This window comes from Egretta garzetta, unplaced genomic scaffold (assembly GCF_000687185.1).
Source record: "Egretta garzetta isolate BGI_Z169 unplaced genomic scaffold, ASM68718v1 scaffold51, whole genome shotgun sequence".
Taxonomy (NCBI): domain Eukaryota; kingdom Metazoa; phylum Chordata; class Aves; order Pelecaniformes; family Ardeidae; genus Egretta; species Egretta garzetta.
The window spans coordinates 4,766,169-4,785,889 of record NW_009258549.1 but is presented as its reverse complement, the minus strand read 5'-3'; the positions used below and the strand labels follow the sequence as shown (position 1 = coordinate 4,785,889).

Genomic DNA, 19,721 nt, shown 5'->3' with positions numbered 1-19,721 from the left:
TGGGAAGGGAAATGAAGTCTTGCTGCTCATGCTCTGGCATCTTAACTACCCACTTTTTGTAATCAGTCCTAACTACAACTGATTTGAAAGTATACTGTACTCATTCTCAGCTGAGCACTATAGGCACACTTAACAATTCGTCAAAATGCTAGTCGTGTTTCTGCTGCAAGTTTCAGAGTAGCAAGATGAGCCACACTAGATGCAACAAAGAGTAAGTTCAAAGACTAAATTAACATTTGGGAAAGCATCAAAAATTTTGCTAGGGGTCATCTTGTTTTCAGTTGCATCACACAGCACGCTCTTAAGACGTGCCTTTTTAGTGTTAAGAAATATTTTACGCAGCTGCGGTTTAATCTCCACTGCTGTAGTTCTTATGCTCTTATTGACTGCTCTGTACAGGACACGGTGTTCCAGTGAAGAATGACCTCTTCTGTTGCAACAGTGCGATGGTACTTCAAAGACGAGATAAAGTGGGGAGGACAGAATGCCTCTGAGGAACAAAACCAGAAATTCATATCTGTGTTCAAAAAGAATAGTCAATTTGGGTTCTGTCCTGTTAGAATAATTAATCTCAGTCAGCCCCATCTAGAAGAGAGAATAAAGCGTGTAGGTAAAGAGCTCTGGTTCAAAACTCCTCAAGCTGCACTTTGTGAGTACTTGGCATAGGGGAATCTGGGACTATTGCCAGTACATAATATTCTTCTAGGGTTGACTTCATAGCCAGGAAAAGACATTTTCTATACATGAAACTTGGTTTTACTCCCATTACAGAGTGAATTACATTGCAGTTTGGCTAGAGGTCCATACGTTTTGGTGTACGTTTAAATATCTGTTTAGATTTTTTTTCTTTACCTTTGGAAACTAGCATTCATGTTCTGACAGGCAAAAATAAGCTGCTTGGGTGTATCTTTCTAGGCCTCAGGGAGTCTTCCCTTACATCATAAATACTGCAATAGTTTGTCATGATACACTTTCACTGCTTAGAAGATAGACACGATTTAATAGGGAGCGCTGAATATCACGCTCGGGATGCTTTGGCATAAGCAAAAAGAGAAGGCAGTATTCAAGTGTGCAGTTGTAGATGTCATGAGAACTGGCGTCTCACAAGCTTTTCTGTTAGTTGCATCTGCTTTGATTTGGAAAGGGCCACCTGGTTTATGGCTGGAGCTAGTTTTGCTTTCATCCTCATTCAATCATTTAAATACAAACTATAGTCATCTCTGCATAGCATAGAGTAGTAGGAAGAACAATGACTGTCAAATTATTAGTGTTTTTTGAAATACTGTAGCCAAAACCCTGTTTACTATGCAGAGGAAGGAACTTCGCTGTGGCTGTTACCTTTGGCCACATCTATTCTGCAGACCTCCATTGCCACGTGTATGTTATTCAGGGATGTGTAGCGTAGCTGATGTGGCCATCTTGGCATATGAGCCTCCCCGTGCAGTAAAAAACCCCATGCTTTTGTCCAGTGCCAGGTGCACTGCTGGTTCAAGCACATCTGTTCTGTGCACTATACAGGTGTAGCTTGCTGACAGTGTTAATAGAGCATATGTAGAGCACTAGCTTTTCCGACAGAAAAAGAGTTTTTAGATCATGTCATCATCTCTCTGTGTGCAGTCAGTGACCAAAGACAACTTCTTGTAGCCTAAACTCAAGGTGAATTGTACCGGTTATACAAGGCCTTATTGTGGTGTTGGTTGTGTTTATCAGCAAAAGCAAAATTCCTGTGTTTCTTAAGTGTAACTCAAAAGTTATTGTAGGTCATCTTTTCTTTTTCTGTCAGTAGTCTATTTGCGTTTTAATTTTTAAATAGTAGTGGTCTCTTAGCCTTTGGTGGTTTCTGCCATATGTGCCTTGTTTTCTTTTTAGAAGGGAAAAATGTCAACCTGTCAGAAATCAGCTTTCATCAGAATGTTAGATTAGTTAATGAAAATCACTTACTGTGACTTTCAAGAAGTGAAGTTGCTGTCTGAATGAGATGCACAATAGGCCTACTTCCTTAGGTCATTCCTTAAGTCATTCAGGATGAAGTAAAGGGGTGTGTAGCTTTCATTCTGCTGCATTCACAGATAATATGGTTAAATACATCGTTGACCCGTTGAGATAATAGGATTTAAGAAATGGAAATTGAATGTGGTCATCAGATGAGTCTTACTAGTTTGAAAATAAATATATGAGCATCTTTCTAGCACTGCAGGCATTTCTTCTGGAGATGTGCCATTTCTGTGACGGTGAGGTATTTTTCCCTTCATGGCATCTTTTCCTGCTCCCAGTAAGCCTTTTTGATCACCTGTGGAAAAAAAATGTACAACTTGGCCTTGATCTTCTTGGACTACTAGTGATAATGAAAATGATGTAGCCAAATTACTTTTATGTTAATGGTATCTTCTAAATCATTCTTTGTCATGCTAATTCTCATTTTAAAGCTGCTGTAGATTCAAAAAAGCTCTTTTCCTCCAATTTTAACACTGATGTCATTGTCAGGTACTGAAACACAGGCCAGTGAAACAGATTTGAGAAGTGTTTCAAGTTCTTTCTGAACAGTTGATTTGGAACATTTGGTATCACTTGCGGGGTTAGCACAGCTGACAAATTTGTTGTTTGAAAAAGCTTGTGTTGTTGCCTGTTCAAAAGACCTTTCTTTGTATCATGTGGAAAGATAAGGTCTAACACTTGTGCTGGAATGTAGTTGATAGAATTCCCAGGAAAATACCGGTATTTGGAAAGATGATTGCAGTCTTCATTGCCGTTTCTTGGTTTCCCTTTCAGAAATGTTCCCATTGCCAGGAATCGGGAGCCACCTTAGGCTGCTACAACAAAGGCTGCTCCTTCCGATACCATTACCCATGTGCCATCGATGCAGGTAAGAACAAATGACATGCTAACTATATTTCATGTTTATTCAAAACATATGACACTAAATAGTTCCAAGGTACTTTACAAATTTATTCCCTCTCAGTTTCTCACCTACTATGAAGATACAATAATATAAATGGTGAGAAATGGCATCAAATAAACAGTGAACAATAACGTGTTGGGACAAGACGGAACTTGTAACAAAAAAGAATGTACCTGAAAGTGCAGCAAAAGCCTGGTTTTGGGGGATGCAGCTACAGTGATTGAAATTTGGCTGCAGTGTGAGAACTTACCGCTATTTTTCTTGCAAAAAATAGAAACCCTTTGTTAAAACGATGCAAGTAACTAGAAAGGCATTTCCTCTTTCAGGGTTAGACTCCTGTGAATAGTCGTAGTAATGATTTTAAGTGCAAAGTGTGTGTAGAATCATCAGTACCACTTCCAGCACAACCTTCCTTCTCCCTCCTTAGAAGCATTTCAGTCAGTCTCTTGAATAGGTTGAATTTTCATCATTGGACAAGCCAGTGGTTTGAATCATATTTGGGGTTGTGAGTTGGCATTTTGTGTGCAATAGTGAAAGTTTTTTATGGAGATAAACTTTATCCTTGGGCAAAAAATCCTAGCTCAGAATGAATAATGGCCCACTATTCCAGTCCTCTGTAACTCACTTCCCACTTCTGTGAGTTTGTAGATGACAACAAGTTGGGTGGTAGTGTTGATCTGCTTGAGGGAAAGAAGGCTCACAGACTGATCTGGACAGGCTGGATCGATGGGCCAAGGCCAGCTGTATGAGGTTCAACAAGGCCAAGTGCCGAGTCCTGCACTTGGGTCACAACAACCCCGTGCAATGCTACAGGCTTGGGGAAGAGTGGCTGGAAAGCCGCCCGTTACAAAAGGACCTGGGGGTGTTGGCTGACAGCTGGCTGACTATGAGCCAGCAGTGTGCCCAGGTGGCCAAGAAGGCCAAGAGCATCCTGGCTTGTATCAGAAATAGTGTGGCCAGCAGGACTAGGGAAGCGATTGTTCCCCTCCCTGTACTAGGCACTGGTGAGGCCACAGCTCAAATGCTGTGTTCAGTTTTGGGCCTCTCACTACAAGAATGACATTGAAGTGCTGGAGCATGTCCAAAGAAAAGCAACGAAGCTGGTGAAGGGTCTGGAGCAGAAGCCCTGTGGCGAGTGGCTGAGGGAACTGCTGTTTAGCCTGGAGAAAAGGAGTCTTAGGGGAGACCTTACCGCTCTCTAGCACGACCTGAAAGGAGGTTGTAGTGAGGTGGATGTTGGTCTCTTCTTCCAAGTAACAAGCGATAGGCTGAGAGGAAATGGCCTCAAGTTGTGCCAGGAGAGGTTTAGATTGGATATTAGGACAAATTTCTTCACCAAAAGGGTTGTCAAGCACTGGAACGGGCTGCTCAGGGAAGTAGTTGAGTCCCCATCCCTGGAGGTATTTAGAAGGTGGGTAGTCGAGGTGCTTAGGGACATGGTTTAGTGGTGGGATGGCACTGTTAGGTTAATGGTTGGACCTGATGATCTTAAAGGTGTTTTCCAACCTAAATGATTCTATGGTTCTTCTATCATACAAAACTTAGTCTGATAACAAGCAGGTAAGGATGTTCAAGATTACAACTCTTGACTGGCAAATAATTGCAAACTTCCTGTTTCTAATCAGACTTCCACAGCAGCCCACTTGTTTAGCCATCTATTTTATGCTGTTTTTCAAATGTTAGTTTTTGACGTAGGTACGCTCATTTCTGAATGACTACATTGCACCTCTCACTGTGAAATCCCACCCTATTGGAGCACTGCTTTTTATTCCAATAGAAATATTTTTAATGAAATGAATAATGCAGTGGAATACTACCAGTACCATGGTATAGTTGGAGAATTCTTGATTTTACATGAAATAAGGTGTTAAATATTATTCAGGTTGCAGAAATCTCACACTCAAAAAATTGCCAGAAAAAAGGGTGCCCATTTAAGTTTAATTTTGGTCTCTTATGAGTGTGTCTTATAAGATAGTAATTGCCTTATTACAGATTGACATCTTTTTCTGTAAGGCACTACCTCAGCCTGTAGGATGAAAGGCTTCTCATTCCTGAACAGATGTTGTCCTCACTCATTCTGTATTTTATTTACTGCATATGATTCCGTCTCAGTTCTGAAAGTGGAACTGTGGAATCTTCTGTTATGTTCATCTCTGTCATGCTTAAGATTTCACAAACATTAAGAAATTTGTTATTTACAGTACATTTGAGAGACAGAATCATCAGATTTGTGTTCATGTTTGTTTAGTGATTTGTTTCTGGTTTGTTACCTGCCCTTTTCAATACCATGAAAGACCGAAATAAATTACAATGAATGTTCCCAATAGTTTGGGGTGCTTAATTTGAATTCTTGTGCTATTAGGTTGTATGTAGCGTTTTCTAAGTTTTAAACAACAGGTATCAAAATTAGGATATTGTCCTTTTTCTTCAGATATACCTTCCTCGTTAACTCTACTCCACTTCAGCAAATGCAGTGGGATCCTCCAGATGACAAATTTACTGAACAATCATGACTGATTCCCAAGAGTAGTTATGTGTTATGTACGGAAGAGGCAGTGTCCTGTACAAAAACTAGTATATAGTCATACTATTTAGTCCATATTAAATGTAATATGTCTACCATATGATACGTAGAAGCGGGCTACATTGAATTTGGCCTTTCCTTGCGTTTGTCTTGACTTTGCAACCTTTGAGGTTTGGGTTTTTTTTAGAGTAGCTTTTTGTGTTCAAATTGAAAGGCTCTGCTTACTGCATTTTCTTTTAATTTTCTTAAGAGACATCACGTTGTCATGTGGCCATCTGTCAGAGTGCACCATTCCAAGCTGATTTCCCTCCTCTGAGTAATATGGCAGTAATAAATTGCAAGCCACTCAGTGGGCTAGAGCCGCATGGAGATGGGATACTTTGTGAATTTCACAAACATATTTCAATAATAGCAGAAGAGTGGTATAACTGGTGAATCTCTAGTTTTGCTCCAGGAAGAGTATGATTTAGTGAGAACAAAGACTTCTCTTTGTTTCTTTATACATTTTCCTTTCTGTTTCTTTCTCTTCAGTCTGTATGTGTCCAATATGTTCTCCACTCTGGCTCTTTATACCAGCCACAGGCTCTTTATCTAGTTGGTCTCGGGTTCCTCTTCCCAAATTTCTTATCCCAGTCTCTTTGTAAGACCCAATTCTCCCTACCACTTTCCAACTTTTTCTTTGCCCAATTTTCCAGCTGTTATTCTGGCTTCCTTGCCTCTGCTCTTACATCACCACCTCCTCTACTTCCTTGCTCCTAGCTCTATTTTTCATCTATGGCCTTCTTACTCCTGTTTGGTTCTCCTAACTTAGCTCCTTGTTGCGTTTAACTCTGCTAGTCCCTGTTTGTTCTTGTATACTGCCCACAATCACCATCACCTTTCTGTGCCTTATCCCACTAGTTCTTAGTCTCCAGTCTTATGGCTGCATCAATCCTGATTCAGTCTTAGCCTCCTTCTGCTGGCACTCATCCTTAATTCCCTACTCCTAACTTCTACTGCTAGCCTCCACTCTTTCTCCAGTTCCCCTTTTTCAGTAACCTTTTTACTTCTGCTGCCTTCTGGACACATGCTTCCCATTTTGCAGTTCTGAAACGGTCACCTTCTTCCTTCAGGCTGCTGGAGCCTTACAAATGCTCCCTGACAGCTTCAGTGCTTTTGGATCTGGTACCTAAATCTCAGGCCAGAGGTTCATTTGCAAGACCTGCTCACCCCCAAACAAAAGCATACTTGTTAGAATTTTCAAATGATCTGGCTACTAAAATCTAAGAAACCTCCTCTGAGGATGTGTAGATTAAAATCCATTTCCCTCTTTTGCAAAGAGTTACATTTGCTGATTTTGTGGTAAGCTGGCAAGGGCATGCCTTAGCTAAAATTCAGGTCCTGTTGCAAATCAGGGTGTGTTAGAGTTTTTCAGAGAAAATTTGCTGGGATGTTTAACATGGACGGAATAACTTTTTCCAAGAAAGAGTTTTAAGGAAATGTTTAGACTGCTTTAGCTGAAGTTTTCAACCAAAACAAATAAAAGAACTCAGCTGGGATTACATTCTCAGCATTCAAAACTTCAGCCTGATGGTATGACAGTAGAAGACCTTGTTTGCAGTTGGTTTTATCTGTGGGTGTAATCAAGCTGTCTTAATCTATAGCCACTCTTCCAATAAATCTGTACAAAAGAAATAAGCAAGCTATATGGAATAAGATTTTCTTTTCATTTATACCCAAGCAGAAAATGTAGGCTTCCTTGAAAAGCAAATAAGCATTCTTTCCTCTTTTCCTCAGCCGGCTGGCTGCCTATAAACTCTTTTTGTTGGTTATGCAGTGCTGCTGTCTTTCCTGTAGTGAATCAGATAGAGATATTTCTCAAGTCCCTTGAGCACTGTGGTAGTTTCATTTGAAGTTGACTGTCCTGCTTTGAAGGATGGTGCCACCTTCTTCCTCAGAAGTTTGTGCTGACATTAACAAGGGCTCTCAGGCTTTTGGAATATGTATGACTGGGTTTGTATCTTAAAAAAAGCCAAAACAAAACCAACCAACTAAACAAACAGCAGACACTTGCTGGTGTGTTTTTTAGGGTATGTAGAGTCATAAACACCTGTTTAACTGAGTTACTGTGACATCCCTGGAAGTGACCATGCCTTAGCTGGGATGAAGTATGTGCATCGTACTCTTAGACACTCCGAGAGTCTCTTTACTGTTGCGCTGGATTACACGTTAGCACCCTGTCAGTTACTGTGGCTCATCTGAAAGGCAGTACATTTTTGGTAAAGGACTGGAGGGTGAAATATCTCAAAGCAGCTTCAGTTACTTACAGTGCTGAAGGCTGGCCCTGTGGCGCAACCTGGGCTCTGGCTTCTGTGCCGATGGTCAGCTTCCGATCCCACACTGGTGAGGAGCCAGGTTTTGCACTGCTGTTGCTAATTGGCTGCTATGCAAGGCGCGTGGCTTCATAAGCTGCCAGTTCGTACATATGGATGCTTTTATATAGCCTAATTCAGCCTTCCTTTAGATCTCCTTTCATAGAAAGTAATCTTTGGCTATATAGGGTGCAAGAGAGCTGAACTCCTCTTAGCCATTTGCATAAAAATCAGGATCAGTAGTGCCACTTAAGTAATTTTTATATGGAAATGACTGTGGTTAACATTGTCTGTGTTTGGCTTGCGTCTGTCCAAATTTATGAAGAGCCTCTGATGTCTCAAGATAACTTAGTCCTAGGGACGTCTCCATGGAAACAGGATCTTTGTTTTCTGAAATTTTGTATCCTTTCCTTCTGCTTGTTCCTCCCCACCTGGAGTCAGATCCTGATTGTTGCAGCACACTTGTCCCCACAACATCTATTGTAGGCAGTTTCACATACTAAAGATTTTTGACTGTAAATTAAGAAAAGACTAGCAGCAAAATGAAATGAATTTTTCAGAGAACAGAAATCCTGTGTCTTCACAAGTATCGTTAAAGATGAGTAACAAGCTGAACACAGAGGGTGAGACAAAGTGTGAGGCTTGCAGAAGAATAATTGCTTCTATTAAAAATGTTTTAGGTTTTCCCTGACTACTTTATGGAGAAAAATCTGTACAAACAAGGACAAGTCTCGGTTCTTTTTCCCTTTCTGCCACAATCAACTGATCATAGCTATGTGTCTGGTGACTTCATGATGAATGGTAATCTGTGATATAAAATACTTGGAACTGCTAACTGACATCCAGGCCAGCTTTGTAATGATGAACAAGTTTTGCCTTATTGGTATTCAGCTGATTCTTCTACAGCAAGCTGATGAAATTTTTCATAGTTGTCCCTTAAGAGAAACAAAAAAAATTTGCTATTAATTGGATCTGCTATTAGCGTTTGCAAGAAAAATGCCAACCTTAGTAAGAAATCGAGCTCCATGTGCAAGATCAGGCATGATGTTCGAGGTTTCTGACAGTTCTTCCTGATCCTTGTACAATCTTCCTTTCTGATGTACTAGCTAGAGAAATGCATTCGTCACCAATGTTGGGTTTCCAAGAAAGAAGACAACTCCATCCTGTTCTAACATACTGTGTATGTTTTTGATGATTGCTCCGTATATTTTTGATGACTGCTGTATTATGCAGTGATAATTCATGCTGTAGTCTAAATGTACAAGCCCTGCCCTTGTAATGAGACATTTTATTTATTTCCTGTTATTTGCTAATACCGCATTTGAAATTGTTATCTGTGGCAGGATTAAGGGTTTTACTCCCCTTTGCTAAAATCTCTCAAGTAACTTAGCCTATTGCATGCTGTTTCCCTTTGATTCGGGCCAGAGGCATTCATGTTGAAACATAAGCGTTTCATAGCAGAGGGATGCTCTGCCAAAGCTTGGGTGTCTACAAAGCTTTTCCCTCAAGCTTTAGTTGCAGTCTCCTGCTGTCTGCTAAACTCTTCCAGCAGATTGAAACAGCAGGTAGCGCTGGTTATGCTACATACTTAAGAGTGTTTTAAATTAGCACGTTTTATTTACCATTGTGCTTCTTTACTTGCTAGCTATTTGGAGCAGACAGGAGGTCATAAGCACCTTGCTGAATTCTCACGGTGTTGGTCACACTGAGGTTGTGACGGTGCTTGGACCTACTGAGGTGGTGATGGTGCTCGGTCAGCCTGCCTTTGGTGCATGAGGCAATTGGAAAGAACAATGTCAGAAGTTTGGACAGATCAAGAGGTGGCTCTTGCAGTTCAAGGTGCCCAGGGGAGGTAGCTGAATTCTTTCAGGAGAGTGCTGCTTTTTCACTTGGCTGTGAGGGTGAAATACAGAGTATCAGGAAGGCACAGAGAGCTGGCCCATGGTGCTCCTGGTGTGGGCGTAAGCAGTGGAGTTCCGGGAGCTGCCAACTCTACATCCCTTAGAGGTATTGACTGGGAGGGAGGATGAGAGGGGAAGCAACACTTAGACTGGCAGCGCTACTAAAGAAATGCTCTTCAATCGACAGTATTGCTTAATTTGTTCCTAAATAAGGAGTTCTACGTAGGTGCCCTACTTTCTGTAATAGGTTTAAATCATTAATTAAACTATTTGTTAGATCATAGAAGCTTCACATATACGAATCATGGAAGCAGACCCAAGAGCCGCATGAGTGACCAGACTACCAGACATAGTGTCAAAGTATAAACTGATCACCGGGACTTGGGATTGCAAATAAATTGTCATATACATCCAAACCTAGAGACACACACCCCTTCTCCCCCCTGATGTTGGCAGGGCCTTGGGGTAAGGATGAAAGGCAGTGATTTTCCTGTGAGGTACAAAGCAGGGATTGTCTGTTCAGATTGGATGAATGCGTCCATCATCCTTGTGCTGTAGCAAGGACGGCTGGAATGGCTGAAGGGGTTTGGGATATAGGATTTGTAGACTTGCTGTTGTGATTCTTATCTGCATAGAAGATTGGAGAGACTGGGGATGCTTGGACTTGGCTTGGTAATCCAGGCAACATTGTTACTTGGGGTGTTGAGTAATTTTATTTGCTAAAACTTTGGGGGTGGAAGGGGTAAACCTGCTAATAAGATAGTATTCCTATAAGAGATCTTTGAATGAAAAATATATACCTGTGAGGCAAGATTAATACATGTGATGTATTATTCAAGTTGGTTTTTATTAAAAAAGTAATAAATTGCTGTCTTCTCCTCTAGATTGTTTACTAAACGAAGAGAATTTCTCAGTGAGGTGCCCCAAGCACAAGGTAAGAATCCTCTCCTGGATTAGACCTGGTTTTTGCTGCCCTCTTCTGGTATCTAAATTTGGATTAGTAATTTTATACCTGGATAACATCTGTAGTCAGAGATGCTTTTAGATGAATTCTTCTATGATGTGTGCTTGTGGTATATTCTGGGGGCAAGCATCAACTTGAGAAGAATACAGAGAGTTTAAGAAGATAAAATAAGTTTTTGCCCTATCTGTTCAGCTGTTCTTTAGATCCTTGATGACTCTTTAGAAAGCCCAGCTTCATTTCCTGTCTTCTGCGATAGAATCAGTACATTGCTTGCTGTTTCTGTTTGAGTGTTGGCGGTGGGTTTTGTCCTTGGATTTACTGAGGATGCAAGGAGGAAGAAAAATGGCTTATGGAAAATTTTCAACCAGTTTTTGGAAACTTTTAGACTACATCATAAACCTGATGGACCTGAAACACCTTGTTCTAGTTTAGTAGTAGTAGTAGTAATTAGACTGAGTCCTACCGCTCATCCTTCAAATATATCTGTTTTGTTGTTCTGTAGATCTTTGACTTTTCATAAGACCCATCATCGTTTTCAGTTTTTGGTGATGGATTCAGCCTGTTGCTTCTGCCTAGGATTTGGGCATCTTTAGCTGAATTTCCCTGGAGCCTGCAAACACAGTGGTGCTAAGAGCTGGACTGCTGCTGCTCTGTCCGTATGGAAAGAGGAGACAAGGCAGACAGTGCATACTCTCTTGTACCTATCAGCAATGTGATACAGTGCTGGGAATACCCCTCCCAGCCCGTAAGGGAGAGTACATCTCTGGGAGGCTGTGGATATCAGTCCACCAGTTTTAAATGCTCAGAAGTATCCAGAAAAATGGCTGTTCTTGTGGCCAGTTGGATACAACATGAATTGTGCAAGAGTGCGGATGATAATAGGGAAGAATTGTGTTGCTTTCTAGCAGGGATTAGTCTCCATTTAGTCCTTGTCTGCAGATCTCTTCTCTGCCTAGAATTAGACTGACATCTGGTGGTCTTTTGTCTTCACAGATTATCTTTAATCTGTCTTTTGTAAACATACAAGAATTAGTCTCATGTTTCTTTCTGGATGTTCTACCACAATATGATGTATTTATACACACTTATTTAAAATGTGCTGGAAGATTCTGGGGGCATTCAGGCTGTTATCCAGAATTGGCCTACTTTTCATCATATAAAAGAAAATGCATTATCCTGCACAATTGTGAAATAATGTTGAAAATGTACAGTAAGCTCAAACTGATGTGTTAATGCTACATGAACCTGCAGATCTTGCCAAACAGAAACGGGAAGGATGAGCTCCCCATACTGTGGAATGCAGCTACCTAAGTGCCACCCTCTGCCCAAATTTGGATACTTGACTAAAGAGAATGGGAAGGTTACATCTTTGAAGGCTGTTTTATTTTTGCCACCCATTGCGTGAAGTATTACAGGGAAACAAAGTGTTAAAGCTTTTCATAGCTGGTTTGGGTCACTGCTGCTGTATATGAGTACTTGCAGTGGTGGTGCTCAAACCGTGAAAAGGAAACAACCAGTTTACAGAATCCAGCCTGACGGAGAAGGTACTGAGGAGGCACGTTTGTATCTAAAGTAATCTTGGGGGATAGCAGGGGAAAAAACTGTCTATTAAGTTGATAAAGATACTCCATGAGGCAACTCAAAACTATCCCACTGTAGATCACTTTCTGTGTTGCGTCGAAAATGGAAATTCAACACCAGTCGCCTTTCTTTGACACTGAAGTTTGTTGGCTTTTGCTTAGTAAAGACATTAATTGTTTGAAGTCAAGCAGTGTTTTCTTTGCTTGGCTGTGACTCTGCCCTTGCCCTGGGGTTCACTGATTGTTACTGGTTTGTTCCAAATCCTTCTGCAGGGCAGAATATAGGATCACCCTGCTCCTTCCATTGTAGTGGCTGGAAAGGGGAGTTCCAGCCAGTGGCGAGGCAGGAACAGGAAGGTTGAAAACCATTGCTCAAGAATGACTGGAGAACAAATTGCATCAATTTTTTGCATGACATGAACATGAGCAATTGAGAGGATGGAAGGGGGAGTCCCAGCCAGTGGCGAGGCAGGAACAGGAAGGTTGAAAACCATTGCTCAAGAATGACTGGAGAACAAATTGCATCAATTTTTTGCATGACATGAACATGAGCAATTGAGAGGAAGAAAGACTTTAGATTAGACCATTTAAAACCATGCTTTTAGGTAACGGTAGTTTAACATTAGTAGCTAATTAGTAGCTGTCTAATACCTCATTCTTCTGTTCTGTAGTTAATGGGTGGAAGAACTAACTTTATAAATCTGCTAACACTGAGTAAGTCAGTATAGTGCCTCTTACCCTTTTTCAGTCCATGCCTCGCATCGGTAAATACACCTCATCATAATAAGTGGCTCCTGGAGAGCAAAGGTGCTTCTTGCCTCATTAACTGCACTTGACACTTCAGGCATAAGCAAGCTAAGTCCAGAGGGACTGGTCCTGCCTTTCCCTGTGCTCCCCAGCGAGCTTTCCCATTTCCTTCTGTCAGCATTGATGCTTCAACCATCCATGTCCTGAATGTGCTACTTTTGCAAAATAGCAGCTTTTATCACAGAGAAAACGCTGTCTGAAAACTAATCGTCTTTTGAAGGGTTAGCTTCCTCTCGCAAATCCAACTCGCTGTGTGTCTGCATCACAGCAAGCGCTGTTGCAACAGAACTGACAAGGATGCCGAGGCACTGAGGAGGATAAAAAGGGGGTGGGATACCTCACCTTTTGATGCCATTGCAGTCTTAGATTGTCTTAAGCCATCTGTGGGGCAATTTTAAGTGAAGTTTCTCAGCTTGTTCTACCTCTTTTGTGTTAAATTCTGTGTTTCTTAAAATTAATCAGGCTTTCATATCTCAAACTCTACTTTTGTGGAATTGCATGCTTTTATCATAGGGAAAAACTCTGTCTGAAAAATCTATGTCTGGTTCCAATACTGACTTCTCTCTTTCTCTCTCTCACTTTCTGTATGTTCACTTTCCCTACCCCTGTCTTCCTTTTCTCCCTCATTTTTCTTTTTCCTCCTCCTTTTGGCTTGCTGGTTCGTCAGCCCCTCCTTCCTTGCTCTCTTCCCTCCTTGCAGAACAAGATGGTGAAAGGCAGCCTCAGCACAGAGCAGTCGGAGCGGGGGTGAGGGGGGAAGTGTACTCCTGGGAATGGAAATAAAAGCAAGCACAGGTGAGTTGGGGAGAGTTTCCAGTTTCCACCTGACACCTTCTGTGGCTCCTTACCTCCAGTGCCTTCCCCTTTTCTATGAGAAATCAAGGTGCTCTAGTGTATATTCAGAAAACTTGTAATAACTGTTTCTTTTTTTTTTTTTTCCTGCTACCATTCTGTTGAGGCTAGTGACTTCACTTTTTTTGTATTTCCACAGCAGTTCCTTCTATTTAGTGGTGAGAGGCAAAGCTTGTTAGCTGTTACAACTGCTTGGTTACTCTCTCAGCTAAACCAGTGCCAGAAATCTCTTTTCATATTGCCATGATCATGTCCATAATGATCTGAAAGTGGTTTTCCATAAGTCTCAGAGTAGTTAATAGTAAGCTTCCATAATAAACAAATAAATAAATTCATCAAAGTCTCTTAAATTTTGTATGTAAGGAAGACTTAATACTGATGAGTTCAAGATTGTAGTAATCTTGATTCCCTCTTTTTCTGGAAATTAAAATAGAGGGGTAAGTAAATTAATCTTATCAGGAGCCCATTACGTTCCTTTCAGACCAGCATTTTCCTCTTATCTTGCATACATGGGTGGTAGAAGGTGGAACTATATCCACAAGTGGACACAACTTCTTAAGTTTGTAATGTTTACTCTGGTCCCTTGCCTCCCCTCGCTCTGGATCCAGGGTGGGCTGTAGTTGCCTTAAGTCAGCAGCGCTGTGGAAAGCAGCAGTTGTGCTCTTGCGGCCCAGCTCCCCCGCTGCTCTTCCTTCCTGCCTCCTCCTTTGTCTAGTCCCAGAATTCATGCAGCCATGTGGGAACTTGGTAGGGAATTCAGTTTGTCCTGAAACTGCATTTTTTCATGTTAGCATCTGAACTGGGTCATTTTCCTAATCTGGTTCACTGTGTGGCTGGGTGAATATCCTGGCACAAGGAAGGAGTAAGCACAGAGGTGGGAGTTAGCGCCCAGGGAGTGGGATGAGGTTGGGATTTCTTATTTCCACCAGGTGTATTGCCATTTAGTGGCAACAGGGAGATCTAAATGAAGTAAGTGTTTGGTTTCAAATTAATGCTTATTGGCACCCTTTCCCGTAAACTGCAGCCCAAGAAGGTCTCTTGCCTTCATTTCACTGCTCAGTTGCATTTCTTACTCAAGCTAGTTGCCTCTCCTTTTTCTTGCAATCATGAAGGTGAAGTTGCTCTTTCCTGTCTGTTCTCTGAGCTGATTATAACAATCCCTTTCCCTCACTGCTGTTCCCTTGCTTCCCAGGCACCTTCCTTACTTTAAAATCTTACCTGTTTCTTGAGTTAAGTAGTCGTGAAGTGTTTTTAATGGTGCTTTCCAGGAAGGTTGAGCAATTAATCAGAGAACTCTGATTATTAGTGCAGTAGCAGAAGACAGGCAGTGTTTCACATAAACACATTGTAGACTGACTGCTGACTAGGTTTACCTCTGCTGTGTTCTGTGATTTTCAATTTTTAACCACATTCTTTCTTGGCTTTGGATTGTCATTAAAACAGTTACAGTGCAAACAGTATTTAAAGTTAATTATTTGAGTAACTTTTTCCTTCCATGGTAAACGTCACTGGGATTCTTTTATGCTTTTCTCTTTTCCTTAAAGTGTAAAAGACAATATTATTCATAATGTTAAAACGGAATGATAGTCTCACAGACAGGGCATCTGTCACAGCTGTTCAACACTAAAGAAATCTTATCAGGGATGGGGTTTGGGGCCATTTCTTTATGGTGCTGGTGAACATTACTATGTCCGAGACTTTGTGTTCCTGCGTTATTGTCCAGTGCTAACTCTCTTTTTTAATGTATCATAGGAATGTATTGGCTTAAGACCTTACAGGCTGTGGAATCTCTCTGCCATGTTCACTGTGTGCTCTAGACATCTCTCTAAGCCATCATTTCTTTCCAAATCCACTTTTGCCTCAAGTAGTTTTTACCTGAAGGTCCTATTTAGCCCCCCTCTTTTATTGCTGAGAATGTCTTAAAGATTAAGTTCTCCAACCTAACCTTGGATCCCAAAATAAAAAAACATGCAAATCTAAAGGATCCAGTTATTTTAAAAAAAAGAAAAAGCATGCTGCGTTACTGTGGTAATTAAAGAATTTTGGAGGAATTCTGTAGCAGTTATGGTGGTACAGGAGCTGCCCTTCTGCTGGCCTAAGTGTACGATAGAATGGGCACTCAGCTGTTAGGTTATTGGGCTGTTTTAGTCCTGGTTCACTCCTAGGCCCAGCAAGTTAAGAAAAAATCCTGCATGTTGGACGACGTCCAGGCAAGTCAGTGTATTCTGTCTCTGTTGCTTCTCTCTCCCCGAGCCAGTTGCCTCTAGAACATTTGGATCAAATCCAGCTCTGGAGAGTGACTGTGAGAGTGAGTCTGGTGCTCTGGATCTTGTCCAGGAACGGGGAAGGACTCTCTCTGTGCGGTGAGCCTGTTTCCTCCCTGAGGCAGTGCCTAATGCTCTGGACCGATTCCAGGCATGGGCAAGCTGCAGTTGTACAGGAGCCAGAGACAGCAACGCGGCCTTGACACTCCTTCAAGCAAGGGCTCACAGTTGCACAGTAATGAATACCACAAAGGTCAGCTGCCTGAACTCTCTAGGAACCTCCCTCCTTTCCTCTTTAGCTGTAGCTCTGTGGCTTACCCGTCTGTTTTTCATACATACTCGCCTGACTCTTTCTTCGCTCTTAGCCTGGCGCCCCTGTGTGAGGGGGTATTTGCAGCCAAGAGGTAGGCTTGCTGGGATGTAATCTAATTGGTGTGCTGATAATCAGAACAGCATTGACTTCTGTATCACACTTAGTTAGGGTTCCTGGAGTTTAATTGCCAGCTATGAATGAACATGGGTGTTACTTCGTTCCCAGGCACACCTCTAACGCCGTTAACCACTTTCCATATGCGTCGTTCATGTTGCGAGCTTTTATCCTTTTCCCAAGCTCACTAGCTGGTGGGGAGGGATTTATCCAAGTTATATCAAAGGGTTAACCTTACTAAATAAACAAATTGCTTCTGGGCTCACTAGTGTTATGGGAGAAGGGAAGAAAGGAATATTTTATTTCAAGCTTTGCTTTCTTGGTTGTGCAGATTAAGAATGAGAACCATGGCTTAGAGAAATGAAATTTTAAATTTGTCTGCAGTTTCTCTTTTGAACTGAGCCTCCACCAACTTAGCAACCTCCTGAAGCTAATTTTCTTGCCTCAGAGAATTTCTGGACAGGGAGAATGAGTGTGCCAAGCCCCTGGACACTTCCACATTTGTCTTGAAAGACATCACAAGCTTAGTCGTTCCATGAATGGTTGCCGCCACTGTAATCTGGCAATTAGAACAAAAAAGCGACAGAAAGAAACGTTACCTGACCTCCAGTTAGTTCAACTGCAGCTTTACCTTTCGCTTTTAAATTCTAGTGCTTTCCCAAATTTGGTTCCTGCAGCTGGACTCCTGTATTATTTGATAGTGGTTTCACTATCTGCTACGTATTCACTGAAAACTGCCGTCAGGTGGTAGCATGGTGACCTGTATGAAAATACTTGGGTCCGGTCCCTGAGGGGCAGCGTGGCATCCCAGAAGCTGTCATCGCATTTGAACGTGCTTGACCCCTCTGTTTTCATAGTCAAGATGAGGAGCGAACGTGAGGCAAACGAGCTCCTTCTTGGCTGCTGGAAGTGGCTGTTCTGTAAGAGGTGGCGTGCTGTTGTCGTGGCACCGATTGCCCTGTCATCCTGGACCTCCTCCGCAGCTGGGCTTATTTCATTTTCTGCTGGTTGTTAAACTAATACTTTTTATCACATGGATTTGCTTTTATGAACGACTCACTGTTGTGCTTCCATCCGGTTTTAGTCCACAAAACTAAAGAGCTCTCGGTGTTACTAACGTGGTAGGCTGCGGAGTGGGTTGTTCCGAAGCCTGGGGGGCGGTGGTGGCGGCAGGCGGAGGGAAGGAACCATTCCAATACTACTGTTCCGCTTTGTTTTTCAGGTTAGGCTGTTGAGATAAAAAGCGGTGGACATTCGTGACTGAATGGAATCTCTCCCACTGTGCAGCCATGCCCCCTCTCGACGTGCCTGCCAATGCCAGCACTTCCTTCATAAATTCTTACATCACACTCAAGACTGATGACATCACAGAATCTGACCAAGGAGTCTGAACCAGCTGTTTCCATGGACACAATCTCCATAGTGACAGTGGGACGGGGAGGGGGAAAAAGGAAACAGGTGGGGGGAATTACAGAGGGAGGGATAAATATATATATATATAAAGATCTATTTTTTAGTCTTGAAAGACTTTGTTTTAAATGAAAGGTGCGCTATATCCCTTTTGATGCTTTTGATTAAAATTAACAAAACCCCATATAAATTAAAAAAGAAAAAAAACGTGGCTAAAGTAAATACTAAATCCAAAATTGAAGCAAGGCTCATGGAGCCCAGCGTTTTGTGGGAAGGAATAGCGGAGCTGGGAGTACTCCAGGCAAGACTTGTCTCCCTTCCTCTTGCTTTCTTTCTCACAACATCCAAGGAAGTTCAATTTTAAAAGGCAAATAAAATCATCATAAATTGTTTGTAGGGTGTGGGAGGAAGGCTTGGATGGTTGCAGGTGATGGGGTGTCAGTACTTGTGTATGCGGGGTAGGGAGGTTATCGTTTTTGAGGAACACTATATTTTAACAGTGGGAGCTTGAAAAACATCTGAAGACTCTCAGGTCCTGAGACTCATGAAGTAAGAGGTAGTTGCTGCTTGCTAGACCCCGTACGCCTTGTTCGTGTGGGAACATCTCTACCACGGGGGGTTGCCCCTGGGGGCAGCCACATGCACCCCTGAGTCATTCCAAGACGCTGCCTTCGGTTTCGAAGGCGGGTGAGAGGAAGATGCGTTTCACCTGCCAGACTGGGGCACTGGAAAGGAAGTCTGAAAGCTGGTGGAGTCAATGTATCTTCAAAGTGACCAGGAAAATCCACTTAGCCCTTGTTTTATGTTTTGCTTTTCCTAAGGAAGGAAGAGGGAATGTCAGTGTAACAGCCTACGCTATATGGTTATTTGGGGTGGGTTTTTTTGTAAATTATGTAATTTTAAAACATTTGGGTTTAAGGAACGACAACAACAAAATGGTAATTTTTTTCTTGTTAAGGCCTTAAGAAAGGGGTTAGTGCATCTTTCAGGGGTCACTCTGCCATGGGAATAAAATAGCTGTTTCACAAACAGTTTTATATAAAAAAAGCTTAAAAAAACCAAAAAAACTAATAAACTTCATTTTAACCTTGTCTCCTTTTGTTTTGTGCGAACTTGATTTGTTTAAAAGGACAGAGAGACAGTACTATCTGCTGCTTTTTGGTTTCTTTGCCTTCATCAGTTCTGCCTTCAGTGATGACCTTCTGAACTGGCCCAGCAGGAGGAAGACCACAAAAGCTTTTACAAACGAAAGCTCAGAATGTTTGATGTTCAGAGATAACGAGCCAATGACTGGATGAATTTTCTGTTCGTGTGAGTTGGTGGTGTTTCACCAGGTCACTGGCTTTTTTCACTCATAGGATGACAGCGTATCCTAGCGCTATCGAACAGCGTGGTGTTTACTGGGAAGTCACTAGAGATAGGGATCAAACCAGCATGACGTGGATTAAAAAAAAAACAAAAACAAATGGGGTTGATATTGTGGGGAGGGAAGAACTATTTTAAAAAAGTTTATGTACTGGATGCTTGCTCAGCTACTCGCATTTTGGAGTATTCAGCACATAAGAAATAAAATCTATGATAGCTCATATTAAGATATCTATTTTAACTCTATTTTTAAAAGATCGATTTAAAGATTTGGGAGATAATTTGGCAGTTATTTATTTCTAGAAGTTGCTACTCTCACGGATAAGTATTTGGAAAGAAAGGGCAGTCTTCTGCTTACTCCTTTCCCAGTAGCAGCT

The 19,721-nt window shown here is 41.8% G+C and overlaps 1 protein-coding gene across 7 annotated transcripts in view; it reads left to right on the top strand.

Annotated features, from left to right (window-relative positions):
- The window catches only part of TCF20 (transcription factor 20), a 119,768-nt gene extending 100,445 nt beyond the window's left edge, over positions 1–19,323 (top strand). For 3 of the 7 annotated variants that reach the window (XM_035903163.1, XM_035903164.1, XM_035903162.1), the window contains 5 exons: positions 2,770–2,863; positions 10,560–10,609; positions 16,136–16,395; positions 17,792–18,027; positions 19,160–19,323. In XM_035903163.1, the coding sequence (XP_035759056.1) occupies positions 2,770–2,863; positions 10,560–10,609; positions 16,136–16,345 (354 nt within the window). In that variant the 3' untranslated portion in view covers positions 16,346–16,395; positions 17,792–18,027; positions 19,160–19,323. Of the gene's footprint in view, positions 1–2,769; positions 2,864–10,559; positions 10,610–13,693; positions 13,822–16,135; positions 16,396–17,791; positions 18,028–19,159 lie in introns of all 7 variants that reach the window. The other 4 variants (XM_035903165.1, XM_035903166.1, XM_009647877.2 and 1 more) reach the window with 4 other exon arrangements.
- Positions 19,324–19,721: the final 398 nt, after the last annotated feature.